Source organism: Mixophyes fleayi, chromosome 9 (assembly GCF_038048845.1).
Source record: "Mixophyes fleayi isolate aMixFle1 chromosome 9, aMixFle1.hap1, whole genome shotgun sequence".
In the NCBI taxonomy this organism is placed as follows: Eukaryota; Metazoa; Chordata; class Amphibia; order Anura; family Limnodynastidae; genus Mixophyes; species Mixophyes fleayi.
In genome coordinates, this window is record NC_134410.1 from 133,129,402 (window position 1) to 133,147,727 (window position 18,326).

The window sequence follows — 18,326 nt, forward strand, 5'->3', positions numbered from 1 at the left end:
GATACCCAAATAATACAAACAGAACAGTCGCACCAAGTATTGAGGCATTTCGTAGTTTTGGGAACCCACTTCCTCCCAATCTGCGACACCCCACGTCCCTTCACCCCAATCTGCGACACCCCACGCCCCCAATCTGCGACACCCCACGCCCCTTCACCCCAATCTGCGACACCCCACGCCCCTTCAGCCCAATCTGCGACACCCCACGCCCCTTTGCTGTATATGCTTCTTGTACAGTTCTGGAAAGAATTGGGTATACCATGATAATGTCAGTAACACACCAGCTGTTAGTAAATCTTTAGAAGATGGTCGGTAACCTGGGTTGGTGCAGATATTGTACCACCTTACCTGCTGTGTGCCACGTGGTGCCTGAAGTCAGTCTGTCCCTTTCTAGCAGCACTACGTTCTTCATGCCCATCTTGGCTAAGTGGTAAGTGGTCTGACATCCCAAGCTGCCCCCACCAATGACCACCACATCCGCGGACCGAGGGAGCGGTTTGGTTGGACCTTTAGTGGCGTCACCCTTCTCCTTCAGTGTTGTGGTGTATGGCACGCTCTTCTCTTGTGTGTGCCCGGTGGCACTGCTGAGACCGCGGCGGTTGTACCGGTAGCCCGCCACCTGCACAGCTCTGCTCAGATATCTCATCGTTACCTGGGAAGTAATGGAGAAACCTCGTCAGCACCTCAGTGAGCCAAATACACTCACCCCCCTTGTGAGACCCCAAGTACTACATCTACAGAGTGTAAACCCTCATCCCATACTGCACATTATGGCTGAATCAGCAACACCAAACCCTTCTAGGAGATCAGCCCTACACCCCCGTCGTGGATAGAACCGTCCTTCTGTATGTGGTGGAAACCTGGAGGTGGGTCAGCTCCGTCTCTGGTCACATGACCAGCACCCACTCTGCCATCTGTGCCCCAGCGTCATGACATACATGTCCTCTACTAGCCCGATCCCTGCCATCTGGACCCAGATATACAGCCCGTCACTCACCATCAATCCAAAGATGGAACTAGGAATTGTCACCGTCCTAAATTCTGGTTATAGATTCCCAGCTATATATACACATAGCTACAATTAGGTAACTGACACAGAACAATATTCAGCAGATGTCGGTCAATTAATCAACCGCAAATTATTAGTACAACTAATTTTTTTAATGGTAAAACAGTCATGGTGTGGAAACTTTAATGTATTGGTTTGTATGTGCCTTCCTGCAACTTTAACTATCCAGAGCTTAATCTGCCTTGCCTTCCCTTTCAGCCAGATATTTATATCATCAGGCAGAGTTGCCGTGGATACAGCACAGTTCTGCGCTGGATACAATTGTAGCCAGACTGAGGTTTTCTTATATTCTGGGCAAAAACAAAACAAGGATCATGTCCTGATCATATAAAACATGGGTGAGAATCACAGAAGAAAGAAGAAACAATGTATTAACAACAAGTTGTCCGAACACACGTGCAGACCAATGAGTTAAAGTCACGTGAGGGTAGGGGGTCCTTTAAGTTACTGTAGTTTAATATATTCACTAAATATAAAGGTAACTAATTGCGACAGTCTAAATTGTTTACTGAACCCATTCCGCGCAGTATAATTATTGTGTTATTCGCACAAACACCTGTGATGTGATGTATAATCAGCCCCAGTTATCAGCAATTATCTTGTTGACAAATAATTAAACACATTTACCTCTGATATAAACACTATATAGCTACACTGTCACTTCGGCAAAACAACCTTTTAATAATGTGACTTTTTAAGCGTTATATTACATTGAATCCAACTGTTCCTCAGGGCCACTGTGTATAGTTACCCCATACGGGGCAGATTCAGTTACTGCCCTCAGAATAAGAGGGTGTTTGTCTTATGGGTGAGGGGATCACTGCAGAGTCAGGATTCCTCCTGATCACCTGTTGATGAGATTACTGCTGTGTTGGGACCATTTATACAGAGGTCTGGTCAGATTGCTGCACAGATTATTATTACCCTGTCAATGCTACACAAGCATCCAGTTATTGTACCTCACACAATGCAGTGCTGCATTAGGAATGTCACGTGTGTCATGCATGACAATCCTATGTGCTTCCAATACACTGTATAACTCTTCAGGTAAAGCCAGCTCAGCAGTTTCTGTCTGTCAATCACTGTCGTCCTGCAGTCATGTGACACAGGGGGTGTGTCTTGTCACTCCCCTCACACACCCCCTTGTACTAACACTAACACACGTGTCTGTACACAGGAGGTTCACTGAACTAACAGCCAATAATACAGACTATTCAGCAGGGAAGAGATCTGTAAATATCACCAAGTTACATTGTTACAATGAATACATCACAAAGTCTGATACACTCAGCCTGTCCATGTTATGCTAAGTCAGGTACAGCTGCTGCAGAACCTCTTTAAAGAATAATAACATTTACCTGCTGAATACACACGGTCTTGCAGCCAATATTGTGGGTCGAGCCAATATTCAGCACAGGAGGCAGGGATCTCCCTGAGGCACGAGGCACTACATATGGCTCAATAAATTAGCTGTTTGCATACATTAATACTGCTAGTGAAAGACATGACAGTAATGCATGAGGGTCTCAGGCCTACATCACTGATCTGAGCAGACAGTAGACACACATTATAATCTTACTTGTTGGGCTCTTCCCTCAGTCTCTGCTGGAAAAATGAACTTTTTTCTAAACTTTTGTGCCACAAGTATCCCAGAGGCGACGGTCCCTGGAAGAGAGATCTGCAGACTGGGTGGAAGTATCACATGAATGCTCCTGTCCTCAGCTGGGGGGTCATATACGTCTGAGCAGGAGACTTAACCCAGCAGAAGGGAGTTGTGGCTATTATTGGTCTACGTGGGCTTCCCCTAAGGGTTAAACTGAGTCTCCTCCCCCAGCCCGCCCTATGTCAGTAACAGCCAGACAGCCCTATACATACAGACAGCCAGGAAACAACATGGTGTCTTCTCAGTGGGATACTAGTTTTGCTTTTCCAACTTATTTTCTAATTGCTTACATCAATTAACTAATTCACCCCAGTGATTACAAAGAAGAAAGGTGCAAACAACACCCACTGCACTGTGGTCACACAGCAGTATACAGTGACACAGGGCAGCATACGGCAGTATACAGTGAAACAGGGCAGCACACAGTAGTATACAGTGACACAGGGCAGCACACGGCAGTATACAGTGACACAGGGCAGCACACGGCAGTATACAGTGAAACAGGGCAGCACACGGTAGTATACAGTGACACAGGGCAGCACACGGCAGTATACAGTGACACAGGGCAGCACACGGCAGTATACAGTGACACAGGGCAGCACACGGTAGTATACAGTGAAACAGGGCAGCACACGGTAGTATACAGTGACACAGGGCAGCACACGGCAGTATACAGTGACACAGGGTAGCACACGGCAGTATACAGTGACACAGGGTAGCACACGGCAGTATACAGTGACACAGGGCAGCACACAGCAGTATACAGTGACACAGGGCAGCACACGGCAGTATACAGTGACACAGGGCAGCACACGGCAGTATACAGTGACACAAGGCAGCACACGGCAGTATACAGTGACACAGGGCAGCACACGGCAGTATACAGTGTAACAGGGAAGCACACGGCATTATACAGTGTAACAGGGAAGCACACGGCAGTATACAGTGACACAGGGCAGCACACTGCAGTATACAGTGACACTGGGCAGCACATGGCAGTATACAGTGACACCGGGCAGCACATAAAGTGTCACATACTACGTATGGAATGGCACAAGGCATCACAGGCCAGTATATGTTATCACAACATAGAAGCCTAGAACTTGACGGCAGATAAGAACCACTTGGCCCATCTAGTCTGCCCATTTTGTAACCTATGGTAACCTCAAAACCTTATTTAACCCCTTATTCTTTGTAAGGATATCCTTATGTCTAGTCCAAGCATGTTTATATTGCTGTACTGTATTATCCTCTATCGCCTCTGATGGGAGGTTATTACACGTATCCACTACTCTTTATGTGAAGTACTTTCCTCTGAACCTAATCCCCCCCCCCCCAGTGTCAGTGCATGTCCTCGTGTTCTAATACTTCATATTACAGAAGAGCGTATAACGTCACACAGCAACAGTATATAGCAGAGTTTCCCAAACCCAGTCCTCAGGTGACCAGTGACATAATTACACCACCTGTGGATCTGTTACATTGTATCACTCAGTAATGACTACACCTGTGCTCCAGCAGGGAGAGGAGGAAAACATGGACTGTTAGGGCTCCCTGAGGACTGGATGTGGCTGTGGGAAAGATTGCTATACACCAGTGTTTCCCAAACCCAGTCCTCAGAGCTCCCTAACAGCCCATGTTTTCCTCCTCTCCCTGCTGGAGCACAGGTGTAGTCATTACTGAGTGATACAATGTAACAGATCCACAGGTGGTGTAATTATGTCACTGGTCACCTGGAAAACCTGCCCTGTGAGGGGGGGGGGGGGTCCTGAGGACTATCATACCATACAGCATGATAGGATAGCAATAAGGGTTCACCCTTATTAATAAGAGTGGTCACAAATCATTACCCCATTCACCCCGATATATAGCCTACTCCATGTATAATATAAAACTGTACAATATATACTGTTATAATACAGTACACACAGCGGAAAGTACAGCACGGGATATAAATCCCCACATCAGAAATCTATCGCCTGTCGTCAATACATAGGTCTGCCAGAGGATAGTCATCTGACTCATATATATATATATATATATATATATATATATATATATATATATACTATGTAATATATGGTCGTTGTCCGTCTTTGTGGACTAAACTTGACTCTACCAGGACTGACGAACAGGCAGAAAATAAAAACATTGTTTCTAAAATCCACTTTTACGAAGTGATTAGAACAATTTCTGGGACATAAACTACTTTAGGTAAATTGCTACAATTGTGTCAGACAAAATGTATTAAATCCAGGAAGAGATGGGATTCCTGCTGGTGTTGCCCTATAATATGTTTGGTTTTATAGACAATAATAAATGCTACAGGTGTCTTAGTTTTACTATTTGTTACCATCTGTGTTTTCAACAAAATGGAAAATATAATTAATTTGTGCACTAAGAAGAACTATCTACAAAACATGATTTGTAAACCTGCTATTTATTTTAGTTTTAGAAAATGTCCTGGTGAGTTGTGATAAGAAATATTACCATCATCCTCGGCGACTTTAACTTCCCCATGGACAATCCCACCGACCCTGCTTCCAGCAAACTGCTCACCCTTTCTTCCTCCCTTGGTCTTACCCAGTGGACCTCCTCCTCCACCCACTGCCTTGGTCACTCCCTTGATCTTGTCTTCTCCTACCTATGCAGTCTCTCTGACTTCTCCAGCTCTCCCTTTCCTCTATCCGATCACCATCTCCTCTCCTTCTCTCTCTCCTCTTCTCCTGCTCCCCTCCCCCTGCCCAAACCTACTCTCTCCTTACGCAACCTCGACGCTCTTAACCCGGCCTCTCTGTCCTTCTCTCTCGATACCCTCCTTTCTCCCCTTTCCTCCCTGGCCTGCCCCAACCAGGCAGTCTCCCTCTACAATCTCAACCTCACCACTGCTCTGGATGCGGTCGCCCCTGCACAATCCGTCCACCCTCACTGCTCCAAACCCCAACCCTGGCACTCCAAACTTACCAGCTTCCTCCAAAAATGCTCCCGTACCGCTGAACGCCACTGGAGAAAATCCCGCTCCCTGGCTGACTTCATGCTTTCTTCCTACAGCTCTGCCCTCTCACTCGCTAAACAATGTTTCTTTAAGTCCCTCATCTTCTCCCAATCCTCTAACCGCCGCCATCTCTTCGCCACCTTCAGCACTCTCCTGGCCCCACCCCCTCCTCCCTGACTGCCTCCGACTTCGCCTCCTTTTTCTCCTCGAAAATTGAGGCCATCCGACTTGAAATCTCCTCCTCCGCTCTCTCGTCCACACCCCCCACTCTTGCGTCCCGCCCCCCCTCTAGCCACCTTCCCCTCCACTCCTTCCGCCCCACCACGGGCGAGGAAGTCCACTCTCTCATCTCATCCTCCCCCCCTCTACCTGTCCCCTGGATCCCCTCCCCTCCCACCGTCTTCGCTCCCTTTCCCCCACCACCTGCTCCCACCTCGCTCACCTCTTTAATCTTTCCCTCTCCATCGGCATCTTCCCCTCCTCCTTGAAACATGCTCTCGTATCCCCCATCCTTAAGAAACCTAATCTTGACCCTATCCCTCTAACTATCGCCCCATATCTCTTCTCCCCTTTGCCTCTAAAATTCTCGAGAGGCTCGTCTGCAGCCGTCTCTCATCCAACCTTTCTGAACACTCCCTCATTGATCCTCTCCATTCTGGTTTCCGTCCCCTTCACTCCACTGAAACTGCCCTGGCTAAAGTCACCAATGATCTCCTCTCCGCTAAAACCAGGGGCCATTTCTCCTTGATCTCTCAGCAGCCTTCGACACCGTTGACCACCCCCTCCTCCTCCACACCCTCCAGTCCTTTGGCCTCTCCGGCCCAGTCCTGTCCTGGTTCACGTCTTACCTCGCTGACCGATCCTTCTCCGTCTCCGCCTCTGGGTCTCTCTCCCCCCGTCCACCCTTCCAGTCGGGGTCCCTCAGGGCTCTGTTTTGGGACCCTTACTCTTCTCTCTATACACCTCTTCCCTGGGTGAACTCATCAGCTCCTACGGCCTCAACTACCACCTCTACGCTGACGACACTCAACTTTACATCTCCTCTCCTGATCTCTCTCCCTCCTCTCTAGGGTGTCCGCCTGCCTCTCTGCCATCACCTCCTGGATGTCCTCTTGATTCCTCAAACTTAACCTCGCCAAAACTGAACTCATAGTCTTTCCTCCCCCTCACACCTCGCCCCCTTCTGACCTCTCTATCACTGTCAACAACACCTCTATCTCCCCTGTCCCCCAGCTTCGCTGCCTCGGTGTCATCCTCGACTCCTCTCTCTTCTTTGGTCCCCACATTCTCTCTCTTGCTAAATCCTGCCGCTTCCAGCTGCGTAACATCGCTCGCATCCGGCCTTTCCTCTCCCAAGATGCCACCAAATGTCTTATTCACTCTCTGATCATCTCCCGCTTGGACTACTGCAACCTCCTCCTTACTGGCCTCCCCCACTCTCATCTCGTTCCCCTTCGATCTGTTCTTAACGCAGCCGCTAGGCTTATCTTCCTTTCTCGCCGCTCCTCTTCCGTCTCCCCCCTCTACCTAGCCCTTCACTGGCTCCCCTTCCCCTACAGAATCCTGTTCAAGCTCCTCTCTCTCACATACAAGGCCCTCGCCAACTCCACTGCTCCCTACATCTCCAACCTCATCTCTATTCACGCTCCATCCCGCCCTCTCCGATCTGCCAATGACCGTCGCCTCTCCTCCCCTCTAATCACCTTCTCCCACGTGCGTGTCCAAGACTTCTCCCGCGCTGCCCCCCTCCACTGGAACAAGCTCCCTCCCTCCATCAGAACCTCCCCTAATCTGTCCAGTTTCAAACGGACTTTAAAAACCCACCTTTTTCTTAAAGCCTTTCAGTCTCCCACTTAACTTCCTACCTTTTCTTCTGCCTCTTTCCCCTTCCCTTATCCTCCATTCCTCCCTCTCTCCCCCGTGTCTCTCTGTCAGTCTACCCCACCCCTTAGATTGTACGCTCTTTTGAGCAGGGTCTTCTCTCCTCCTGTCTTCACCACTTTTAACTCTGCTCTCCAGCTACCTCGCCCTCCTCCTTGAGGACCCTCTTCCTTGTCCCCCCTTGCTCCCTCCTCCCCCCTCTGGGGGTCTCCCTGTCACCCGGGCCCTCCCTCTTGGACTCTGTCTTAGGAGGATCTTCCCCTCCCCCGCCCCCCTAGCTGTGCTTTGAGCTCACTGAGTTACTGTGCTTATTGTTTACTGTACTGTGCTGTCTCACCTCGTATTGTAATTTCGTTTGTCCCTGTACGGCGCTACGGACACCTAGTGGCGCCCTATAAATAAAAATTAATAATAAAAAATAATAATATGAAGGGGATGCAGGATACAAATTACCGGGGCCCAGGTCTGCCTGGGGGGCCCGGGCCCTCGGCCAGGTAAATACTTGTTGCTTTAGATTACTTTTCTCCAGCGGGTGACACGCTGGGGGGGGGGGAGCTGACAGCAGCCCCCAGTCTCCGGACAGTGTGTGACGGCAGCTGGCAGAGCTAGGACGACCAGCACAGCGTAGGTATGGGGGGGGGGGTTATAATGTGGATGTGAGGTGAAGTGATGTGATGTGGCTGTTGTGGCGTCATAACACTTTATGTCTGGGGGGGGGAAGGTGATGTGATGTGTTGGGGGGTGACGTCATGTGGCTCTCAAAAACCCTTAAAAGCACACACATATATATATATATTCACTCACACACATATTACGTAGTGTATCTTTCGAGGAATCGCATTCTGCATGTCCAAGTAAATGGCTGTGAATATATCTCGGCCTACACAGATTTCTATGATTCAGCCACTTTCAAGCAATTGCAAACAAATGTCTGAGTTTTAATTGATACCTAATAGTGAATACACATTTATCCAAACAAAACAACTGGTTATAAACATGGGTGTAAGTGTATGTGACGTATGTCTGTCCTATACCGGGCGCGCATGTTACTGGCGCAGACCTGCGTGTATCTGTCAGCTTTACACATCCTGCATAATGTCCAGCTAGGTGTAATATGGCCAGTAATAATAATATGACCAGTAATAATGACCATATACAGTGTCAATTTTATGATGCAAATGTGTAGAATACTAGTATATTGTAAATAACTTTTTAGCAGAATATCTGTCAGACATGGAAGAACGTGAGTTATATTCAGTAAGAATCTACTGTATACTGAGTATATTATCTATAAATAAGAAATATTTCAGGATAACCCTCCCTGTGAAGACGTCAGGTGTATACAGGTCACTGGACAGTGAGCGGTCTGAACACACAGTCATACACTCACCTGTGTGGTGGGAGCAGTCACCAACCTGGTGTGACCACTAACCCTCAGGGGCTATGGAAAGGGACCCAAGAAGTTGCTGTACCAGGGTCCGAATCTGCTCTTGGGGCGGCTCAGAGAGGAGGTGTTGCTGAGGACTTTGTAGGGAAGGGGGAGACATTTGCATTGTGAAGGACACAGGGAGCCAGTGTAGGGATTTGCAGAGTAACAGATGTGGAGGGTGAGAGAGGAAAGGCCTAGAAGTATTTAGGATAAAGTGAAAAGGAGGGTGGTCCCCAGATGGGGGAGAGGTGAGAACCCCAGATAGGTGGATACTGCGGGGAGGGGGGTGCAGGTGAGGGTGAGAGGACCCCAGATAGGTGGAGACTGTGGGGGTGCAGGTGAGGGTGAGAGGACCCCAGATAGGTGGAGACTGTGGGGGTGCAGGTGAGGGTGAGAGGACCCCAGATAGGTGGAGACTGCGGGGAGGGGGGTGCAGGTGAGGGTGAGAGGACCCCACATAGCAGGAGGCTCTGCAGGGGGGGGGGGGGGTGAGAGGATCCCAGATAGGTGGAGACTGCGGGGAGGGGGGTGCAGGTGAGGGTGAGAGGACCCCAGATAGGAGGAGGCTGCGGGGAGGGGGGTGCAGGTGAGGGTGAGAGGACCCCAGATAGGTGGAGACTGCGGGAGGGGGGGTGCAGGTGAGGGTGAGAGGACCCCAGATAGGAGGAGGCTGTGGGGGTGCAGGTGAGGGTGAGAGGACCCCAGGTAGGAGGAGGCTGTGGGGGTGCAGGTGAGGGTGAGAGGACCCCAGATAGGAGGAGGCTGTGGGGGTGCAGGTGAGGGTGAGAGGACCCCAGATAGGAGGAGGCTGTGGGGGGTGCAGGTGAGGGGACCCCACATAGCAGGAGGCTCTGCAGGGGGGGGGGGGTGAGGGTGAGAGGACCCCAGATAGGAGGAGGCTGTGGGGGTGCAGGTGAGGGTGAGAGGACCCCAGATAGGAGGAGGCTGTGGGGGTGCAGGTGAGGGTGAGAGAACCCAGATAGGTGGAGACTGCGGGGAGGGGGGTGCAGGTGAGGGTGAGAGGACCCCAGATAGGAGGAGGCTGTGGGGGTGCAGGTGAGGGTGAGAGGACCCCAGATAGGAGGAGGCTGTGGGGGTGCAGGTGAGGGTGAGAGGACCCCAGATAGGAGGAGGCTGTGAGGGTGCAGGTGAGGGTTAGAGGACCCCAGATAGGAGGAGGCTGTGGGGGTGCAGGTGAGAGGACCCCAGATAGGTGGAGACTGCGGGGAGGGGGGTGCAGGTGAGGGTGAGAGGACCCCAGATAGGAGGAGGCTGTGGGGGTGCAGGTGAGGGTGAGAGGACCCCAGATAGGAGGAGGCTGTGGGGGTGCAGGTGAGGGTGAGAGGACCCCAGATAGGAGGAGGCTGTGGGGGTGCAGGTGAGGGTGAGAGGACCCCAGATAGGAGGAGGCTGTGGGGGTGCAGGTGAGAGGACCCCACATAGCAGGAGGCTCTGCAGGGGGGGGGGGGGGGTGAGGGGACCCCAGTTAGCAGGAGGCTCTGCAGGGGGGGGGGGGTGAGGGTGAGAGGACCCCAGATAGGAGGAGGCTGTGGGGGTGCAGGTGAGAGGACCCCAGTTAGCAGGAGGCTCTGCAGGGGGGGGGGGGGTGAGGGGACCCCAGTTAGCAGGAGGCTCTGCAGGGGGGGGGGGGGGGGTCCTGCCTTCTGAGCCAGATCTATAATATCCCACCACATCTTTCCTTACAACCCACAGAAGAAGAACTGAATACACAGAGACAGAAGTGTTAGAATAAATTCCTGGAACACATCTATATAGATCTGACACAGATACCAAGTGCCTCAGGTAAGCAGCCAGCTGCTGTAAGACTACAAGTCGCAGCATGCCCCGCCCACACCTGTACTGCCGTCACATGATTTCTCTGGGTATCGTGCTATCACCATAATGTCCAACAGGGGGAGGCCGTGCGCAGCTACTGAGTGACTGCGCATGCTCAGAATCAGCCGGTAACTCGCTACTGCGCATGCTCAGAATCCGCCGGTCACTCGCTACTGCGCATGCTCAAAATCCGCCGATAGCTCACTACTGCGCATGCTCAGAATCAGCCAGTCGCTCGCTACTGCGCATGCTCAGAATCCGCTGGTAATTCGCTACTGCGCATGCTCAGAATCCACCGGTAGCTTACTACTGCGCATGCTCAGAATCAGCTGGCCGCTCGCTACTGCGCATGCTCAGACTCAGCCGGCTGCTCGCTATTGCGCATGCTCAGAATCAGTCGCTCGCTACTGCGCATGCTCAGAATCTGACGGCCGCTCGCTACTGCGCATGCTCAGAATCAGAGGCTGCTCGCTACTGCGCATGCTCAGAATCCACCGGTAGCTCGCTACTGCGCGTGCTCAGAATCAGCCGCACGCTACTGCGCATGCTCAGAAACAGACTGCCGCTCGCTACTGCGCATGCTCAGAATCAGCCTGTCGCTCTCTACTGCGCATGCTCAGAATCCACCGTAGCTCGCTACTGCGCATGCTCAGCTTGTCGCTCACTACTGCGCATGCTCAGAATCAGACAGCCGCTCGCTACTGCGCATGCTCAGAATCAGAGGCTGCTCGCTACTGCGCATGCTCAGAATCCACCGGTAGCTCGCTACTGCGCGTGCTCAGAATCAGCCGCACGCTACTGCGCATGCTCAGAAACAGACTGCCGCTCGCTACTGCGCATGCTCAGAATCAGCCTGTCGCTCTCTACTGCGCATGCTCAGAATCCACCGTAGCTCGCTACTGCGCATGCTCAGCTTGTCGCTCACTACTGCGCATGCTCAGAATCAGACAGCCGCTCGCTACTGCGCATGCTCAGAATCAGCCGGCCGCTCGCTACTGCGCATGCTCAGAATCAGACGGACGCTCGCTACTGCGCATGCTCAGACTCAGCCGCTCGCTCGCTACTGCGCATGCTCAGAATCAGCTGGCCGCTCGCTACTGCGCATGCTCAGAATCAGAGGCTGCTCGCTACTGCGCATGCTCAGAATCCACGGTAGCTCGCTACTGCGCATGCTCAGAATCAGCCGCTCGCTACTGCGCATGCTCAGAATCCACCGGTAGCTCGCTACTGCGCATGCTCAGAATCAGCTTGCCACTCGTTACTGCGCATGCTCAGACTCAGCCGGCCGCTCGCTACTGCGCATGCTCAGAATTAGACGGCCGCTCGCTACTGCGCATGCTCAGAATCAGACGGCTGCTCGCTACTGCGCATGCTCAGCTTGTCGATCACTACTGCGCATGCTCAGAATCAGCTGGTCGCTCGCAACTGCGCATGCTCAGAATTAGACTACCGCTCGCTACTGCGCATGCTCAGACTCAGCCGGCCGCTCGCTACTGCGCATGCTCAGAATCAGCCGGCCGCTCGCTACTGCGCATGCTCAGAATCAGACGGACGCTCGCTACTGCGCATGCTCAGACTCAGCCGGCCGCTCACTACTGCGCATGCTCAGAATCAGCCGGTCGCTCGCAACTGCGCATGCTCAGAATCAGACTACCGCTCGCTACTGCGCATGCTCAGACTCAGCCGGCCGCTCGCTACTGCGCATGCTCAGAATCCACCGGTACCTCGCTACTGCGCATGCTCAGAATCAGTCGCTCGCTACTGCGCATGCTCAGAATCAGTCGCTCGCTACTGCGCATGCTCAGAATCCACCGGTAGCTCGCTACTGCGCATGCTCAGAATCAGCTTGCCACTCGTTACTGCGCATGCTCAGACTCAGCCGGCCGCTCGCTACTGCGCATGCTCAGAATTAGACGGCCGCTCGCTACTGCGCATGCTCAGAATCAGACTACCGCTCGCTACTGCGCATGCTCAGAATCAGACTACCGCTCGCTACTGCGCATGCTCAGACTCAACCGGCCGCTCGCTACTGCGCATGCTCAGAATCAGCTGGCCGCTCGCTACTGCGCATGCTCAGACTCAGCCGGCCGCTCGCTACTGCGCATGCTCAGTATCAGACGGACGCTCGCTACTGCGCATGCTCAGAATCAGCCGGTCGCTACTGCGCATGCTCAGAATCCACCGGTAGCTCGCTACTGCGCATGCTCAGAATCAGCTTGCCACTCGTTACTGCGCATGCTCAGACTCAGCCGGCCGCTCGCTACTGCGCATGCTCAGAATCAGACGGACGCTCGCTACTGCGCATGCTCAGAATCAGTCGCTCGCTACTGCGCATGCTCAGAATCCACCGGTAGCTCGCTACTGCGCATGCTCAGAATCAGCTTGCCACTCGTTACTGCGCATGCTCAGACTCAGCCGGCCGCTCGCTACTGCGCATGCTCAGAATCAGACGGACGCTCGCTACTGCGCATGCTCAGAATCAGACGGCTGCTCGCTACTGCGCATGCTCAGAATTAGACGGCCGCTCGCTACTGCGCATGCTCAGAATCAGACGGCTGCTCGCTACTGCGCATGCTCAGAATCTGACGGCCGCTCGCTACTGCGCATGCTCAGAATCAGAGGCTGCTCGCTACTGCGCATGCTCAGAATCCACCGTTAGCTCGCTACTGCGCATGCTCAGAATCAGCTGGCCGCTCGCTACTGCGCATGCTCAGACTCAGCCGGTCGCTCGCAACTGCGCATGCTCAGAATCAGACTACCGCTCGCTACTGCGCATGCTCAGACTCAGCCGGCCGCTCGCTACTGCGCATGCTCAGAATCAGAGGCTGCTCGCTACTGAGCATGCTCAGAATCCACCGGTAGCTCGCTACTGCGCGTGCTCAGAATCAGCCGCACGCTACTGCGCATGCTCAGAAACAGACTGCCGCTCGCTACTGCGCATGCTCAGAATCAGCCTGTCGCTCTCTACTGCGCATGCTCAGAATCCACCGTAGCTCGCTACTGCGCATGCTCAGCTTGTCGCTCACTACTGCGCATGCTCAGAATCAGACAGCCGCTCGCTACTGCGCATGCTCAGAATCAGCCGGCCGCTCGCTACTGCGCATGCTCAGAATCAGACGGACGCTCGCTACTGCGCATGCTCAGAATCAGCTGGCCGCTCGTTACTGCGCATGCTCAGACTCAGCCGGCCGCTCGCTACTGCGCATGCTCAGAATCAGACGGACGCTCGCTACTGCGCATGCTCAGAATCAGACGGCTGCTCGCTACTGCGCATGCTCAGAATTAGACGGCCGCTCGCTACTGCGCATGCTCAGAATCAGACGGCTGCTCGCTACTGCGCATGCTCAGAATCTGACGGCCGCTCGCTACTGCGCATGCTCAGAATCAGAGGCTGCTCGCTACTGCGCATGCTCAGAATCCACCGTTAGCTCGCTACTGCGCATGCTCAGAATCAGACGGACGCTCGCTACTGCGCATGCTCAGAATCAGACGGCTGCTCGCTACTGCGCATGCTCAGAATTAGACGGCCGCTCGCTACTGCGCATGCTCAGAATCAGACGGCTGCTCGCTACTGCGCATGCTCAGAATCAGACGGCTGCTCGCTACTGCGCATGCTCAGAATCCACCGTTAGCTCGCTACTGCGCATGCTCAGAATCAGCTGGCCGCTCGCTAATGCGCATGCTCAGACTCAGCCGGCCGCTCGTTACTGCGCATGCTCAGAATCAGACGGCCGCTCGCTACTGCGCATGCTCAGAATCAGCCGGCCGCTCGCTACTGCGCATGCTCAGAATCAGCTGGCCGCTCGCTACTGCGCATGCTCAGACTCAGCCGGCCGCTCGCTACTGCGCATGCTCAGAATTAGACGGCCGCTCGCTACTGCGCATGCTCAGACTCAGCCGGCTGCTCGCTACTGCGCATGCTCAGAATCAGCTGACCGCTCGCTACTGCGCATGCTCAGACTCAGACGGCCCCACTCTACTTCCACCGCCCGCTCGCTACTGCGCATGCTCAGAATCAGCCGTTTCGCTCGCTACTGCGCATGCTCAGAATCCACCGTAGCTCGCTACTGCGCATGCTCAGAATTAGAAGGCCGCTCGCTACTGCGCATGCTCAGAATCAGCTTGCCACTCGTTACTGCGCATGCTCAGAATCCACCGGTAGCTCGCTACTGCGCATGCTCAGAATCAGCCGGTCGCTCGCAACTGCGCATGCTCAGAATCAGACTACCGCTCGCTACTGCGCATGCTCAGACTCAACCGGCCGCTCGCTACTGCGCATGCTCAGAATCAGCCGTCCGCTCGCTACTGCGCATGCTCAGAATCAGCTGGCCGCTCGCTACTGCGCATGCTCAGACTCAGCCGGCCGCTCGCTACTGCGCATGCTCAGAATCAGACGGACGCTCGCTACTGCGCATGCTCAGAATCAGACGGTCCCTCGCTACTGCGCATGCTCAGAATCCACCAGTAGCTCGCTACTGCGCATGCTCAGAATCAGCCGGCCGCTCGCTACTGCGCATGCTCAGAATCAGTCGCTCGCTACTGCGCATGCTCAGAATCAGTCGCTCGCTACTGCGCATGCTCAGAATCCACCGGTAGCTCGCTACTGCGCATGCTCAGAATCAGCTTGCCACTCGTTACTGCGCATGCTCAGACTCAGCCGGCCGCTCGCTACTGCGCATGCTCAGAATCAGACGGACGCTCGCTACTGCGCATGCTCAGAATCAGACGGCTGCTCGCTACTGCGCATGCTCAGAATTAGACGGCCGCTCGCTACTGCGCATGCTCAGAATCAGACGGCTGCTCGCTACTGCGCATGCTCAGAATCAGACGGCTGCTCGCTACTGCGCATGCTCAGAATCCACCGTTAGCTCGCTACTGCGCATGCTCAGAATCAGCTGGCCGCTCGCTACTGCGCATGCTCAGACTCAGCCGGCCGCTCGCTACTGCGCATGCTCAGAATCAGCTGACCGCTCGCTACTGCGCATGCTCAGAATCTGACGGCCGCTCGCTATTGCGCATGCTCAGAATCAGACGCCGGCACGCTACTGCGCATGCTCAGAATCAGTCGCTCGCTACTGCGCATGCTCAGAATCAGTCGCTCGCTACTGCGCATGCTCAGAATCCACCGGTAGCTCGCTACTGCGCATGCTCAGAATCAGCTTGCCACTCGTTACTGCGCATGCTCAGACTCAGACGGCCGCTCGCTACTGCGCATGCTCAGAATCAGCCGCCCGCTCGCTACTGCGCATGCTCAGAATCAGCTGGCCGCTCGCTACTGCGCATGCTCAGACTCAGCCGGCCGCTCGCTACTGCGCATGCTCAGAATCCACCGGTAGCTCGCTACTGCGCATGCTCAGCTTGTCGCTCACTACTGCGCATGCTCAGAATCAGCCGGTCGCTCGCAACTGCGCATGCTCAGAATCAGAATACCGCTCGCTACTGCGCATGCTCAGACTCAACCGGCCGCTCGCTACTGCGCATGCTCAGAATCAGCCGGCCGCTCGCTACTGCGCATGCTCAGACTCAGCCGGCCGCTCGCTACTGCGCATGCTCAGAATCAGCTGGCCGCTCGCTACTGCGCATGCTCAGAATCAGCCGGCTGCTCGCTACTGCGCATGCTCAGAATCAGCTGGCCGCTCGCTACTGCGCATGCTCAGAATCAGCCGGCTGCTCGCTACTGCGCATGCTCAGAATCTGACGCCCGCTCGCTACTGCGCATGCTCAGAATCTGAGGCTGCTCGCTACTGCGCATGCTCAGAATCCACCTGTACCTCGCTACTGCGCATGCTCAGAATCTGACGGCCGCTCGCTACTGCGCATGCTCAGAATCAGAGGCTGCTCGCTACTGCGCATGCTCAGAATCAGTCGCTCGCTACTGCGCATGCTCAGAATCAGTCGCTCGCTACTGCGCATGCTCAGAATCCACCGGTAGCTCGCTACTGCGCATGCTCAGAATCAGCTTGCCACTCGTTACTGCGCATGCTCAGACTCAGCCGGTCGCTCGCTACTGCGCATGCTCAGAATTAGACGGCCGCTCGCTACTGCGCATGCTCAGAATCAGACGGCTGCTCGCTACTGCGCATGCTCAGAATCCACCGGTAGCTCGCTACTGCGCATGCTCAGCTTGTCGCTCACTACTGCGCATGCTCAGAATCAGACTGCCGCTCGCTACTGCGCATGCTCAGACTCAACCGGCCGCTCGCTACTGCGCATGCTCAGAATCAGCCGGCCGCTCGCTACTGCGCATGCTCAGAATTAGACGGCCGCTCGCTACTGCGCATGCCACCATATACTACTGTATACTGTCCTGTGTCACCATATACTACTGTATACTGTGCTGTACTCCTATACTGTCCAGTGTGAGGTTCTGGGCCCATTAAGAGCTGTGAGCATCTCTCATCAGAGTAATGGTCAGTTCTCAGGAAATGGCCCCACTCAGTGCAAACACCACTACAGTCACTTATTGCCCCAGGTACTTACTGTCCTCTACTGTCACTTCCTGCCCCCCTGCTGCTTAATGCCCCCTGTCATCTTGGTCAAATGGTAATGTGCCTCTAGGTTTTACCCCCTTAATATTGTACTGAGATCCAGACTGTGATGATGGAGGTCCGGGTCACAGCTCTATAGCTCAGTACAAGTCCTTGGATGGACGTGATTCTCCCAGTATATGGCAGTGTGCGGAGGGATACTGACCATGCAGCTGTGAATGCTGAGGGGAGGCCATGTTTCCAGGTAGACAGACGACTGTGAGGACCTGGACACGAGTATCTCCTCTGTTATGTCTTCTACATCATCTGGATGTTATAGAAATGTAATTATTGGGAACGGATGGTCTGTGTTTGCCAAGACTGATGTCTGTGTTGCTGGAATAAAACAAGTATTGAATTTATAAGAAAACCATCAACTGGTCTGAATCGCACCAAAAAAATGTACCTGGACTGCGTAGAGGAGTGGTCACCACAATATAATTAATAAAAAACCCTCCACGGCTCTGAATTTCCCCAAAAAATAATTCTGGACTGTGTAGTGGGGTGGCCCCGGTACTAAATTTGATACCGGGGCCACAATATAAAAAATAGTTACACCCTCAACTGGTCAGAATTCCACCAAACAAGTATCTGGACTGCGTAGTGGGGTGGCCCCGGTACTACATTTGATACCGGGGCCACAATATAATAAATAGTTACACCCTCAACTGGTCAGAATTCCACCAAACAAGTATCTGGACTGCGTAGTGGGTTGGCCCCGGTACTAAATTTGATACCGGGGCCACAATACCTCCTCCAAGTTCCAAGTGTAGTGTTTATAACATATTAACACTACACTAATTCTAGCACGTCAAACCCTCTTGTTTTAAATAATGACAGGGCATTTAACTTTTGATTACATTTTTTTAATTTGTTCACATTTTCTTTTACTTTTTGAACATGGCAAACGACTGTTGAATGGTCAC

General features: G+C 53.4%; 1 protein-coding gene across 4 annotated transcripts in view; it reads right to left on the reverse strand.

Moving 5' to 3' along the window:
- The window catches only part of SARDH (sarcosine dehydrogenase), an 81,159-nt gene extending 63,434 nt beyond the window's left edge, over window positions 1–17,725 (reverse strand). Inside the window, exons 1-2 of one of the 4 annotated variants that reach the window (XM_075185826.1) lie at window positions 17,567–17,725; window positions 349–652 (exon numbers count right to left, since the gene is read on the reverse strand). In XM_075185826.1, the coding sequence (XP_075041927.1) occupies window positions 349–652; window positions 17,567–17,569 (307 nt within the window). In that variant the 5' untranslated portion in view covers window positions 17,570–17,725. Of the gene's footprint in view, window positions 1–348; window positions 653–2,028; window positions 2,107–2,648; window positions 2,881–8,998; window positions 9,316–17,566 lie in introns of those variants that run through there. The other 3 variants (XM_075185828.1, XM_075185827.1, XM_075185829.1) reach the window with 3 other exon arrangements.
- Between the last annotated feature and the right edge of the window lie 601 nt (window positions 17,726–18,326).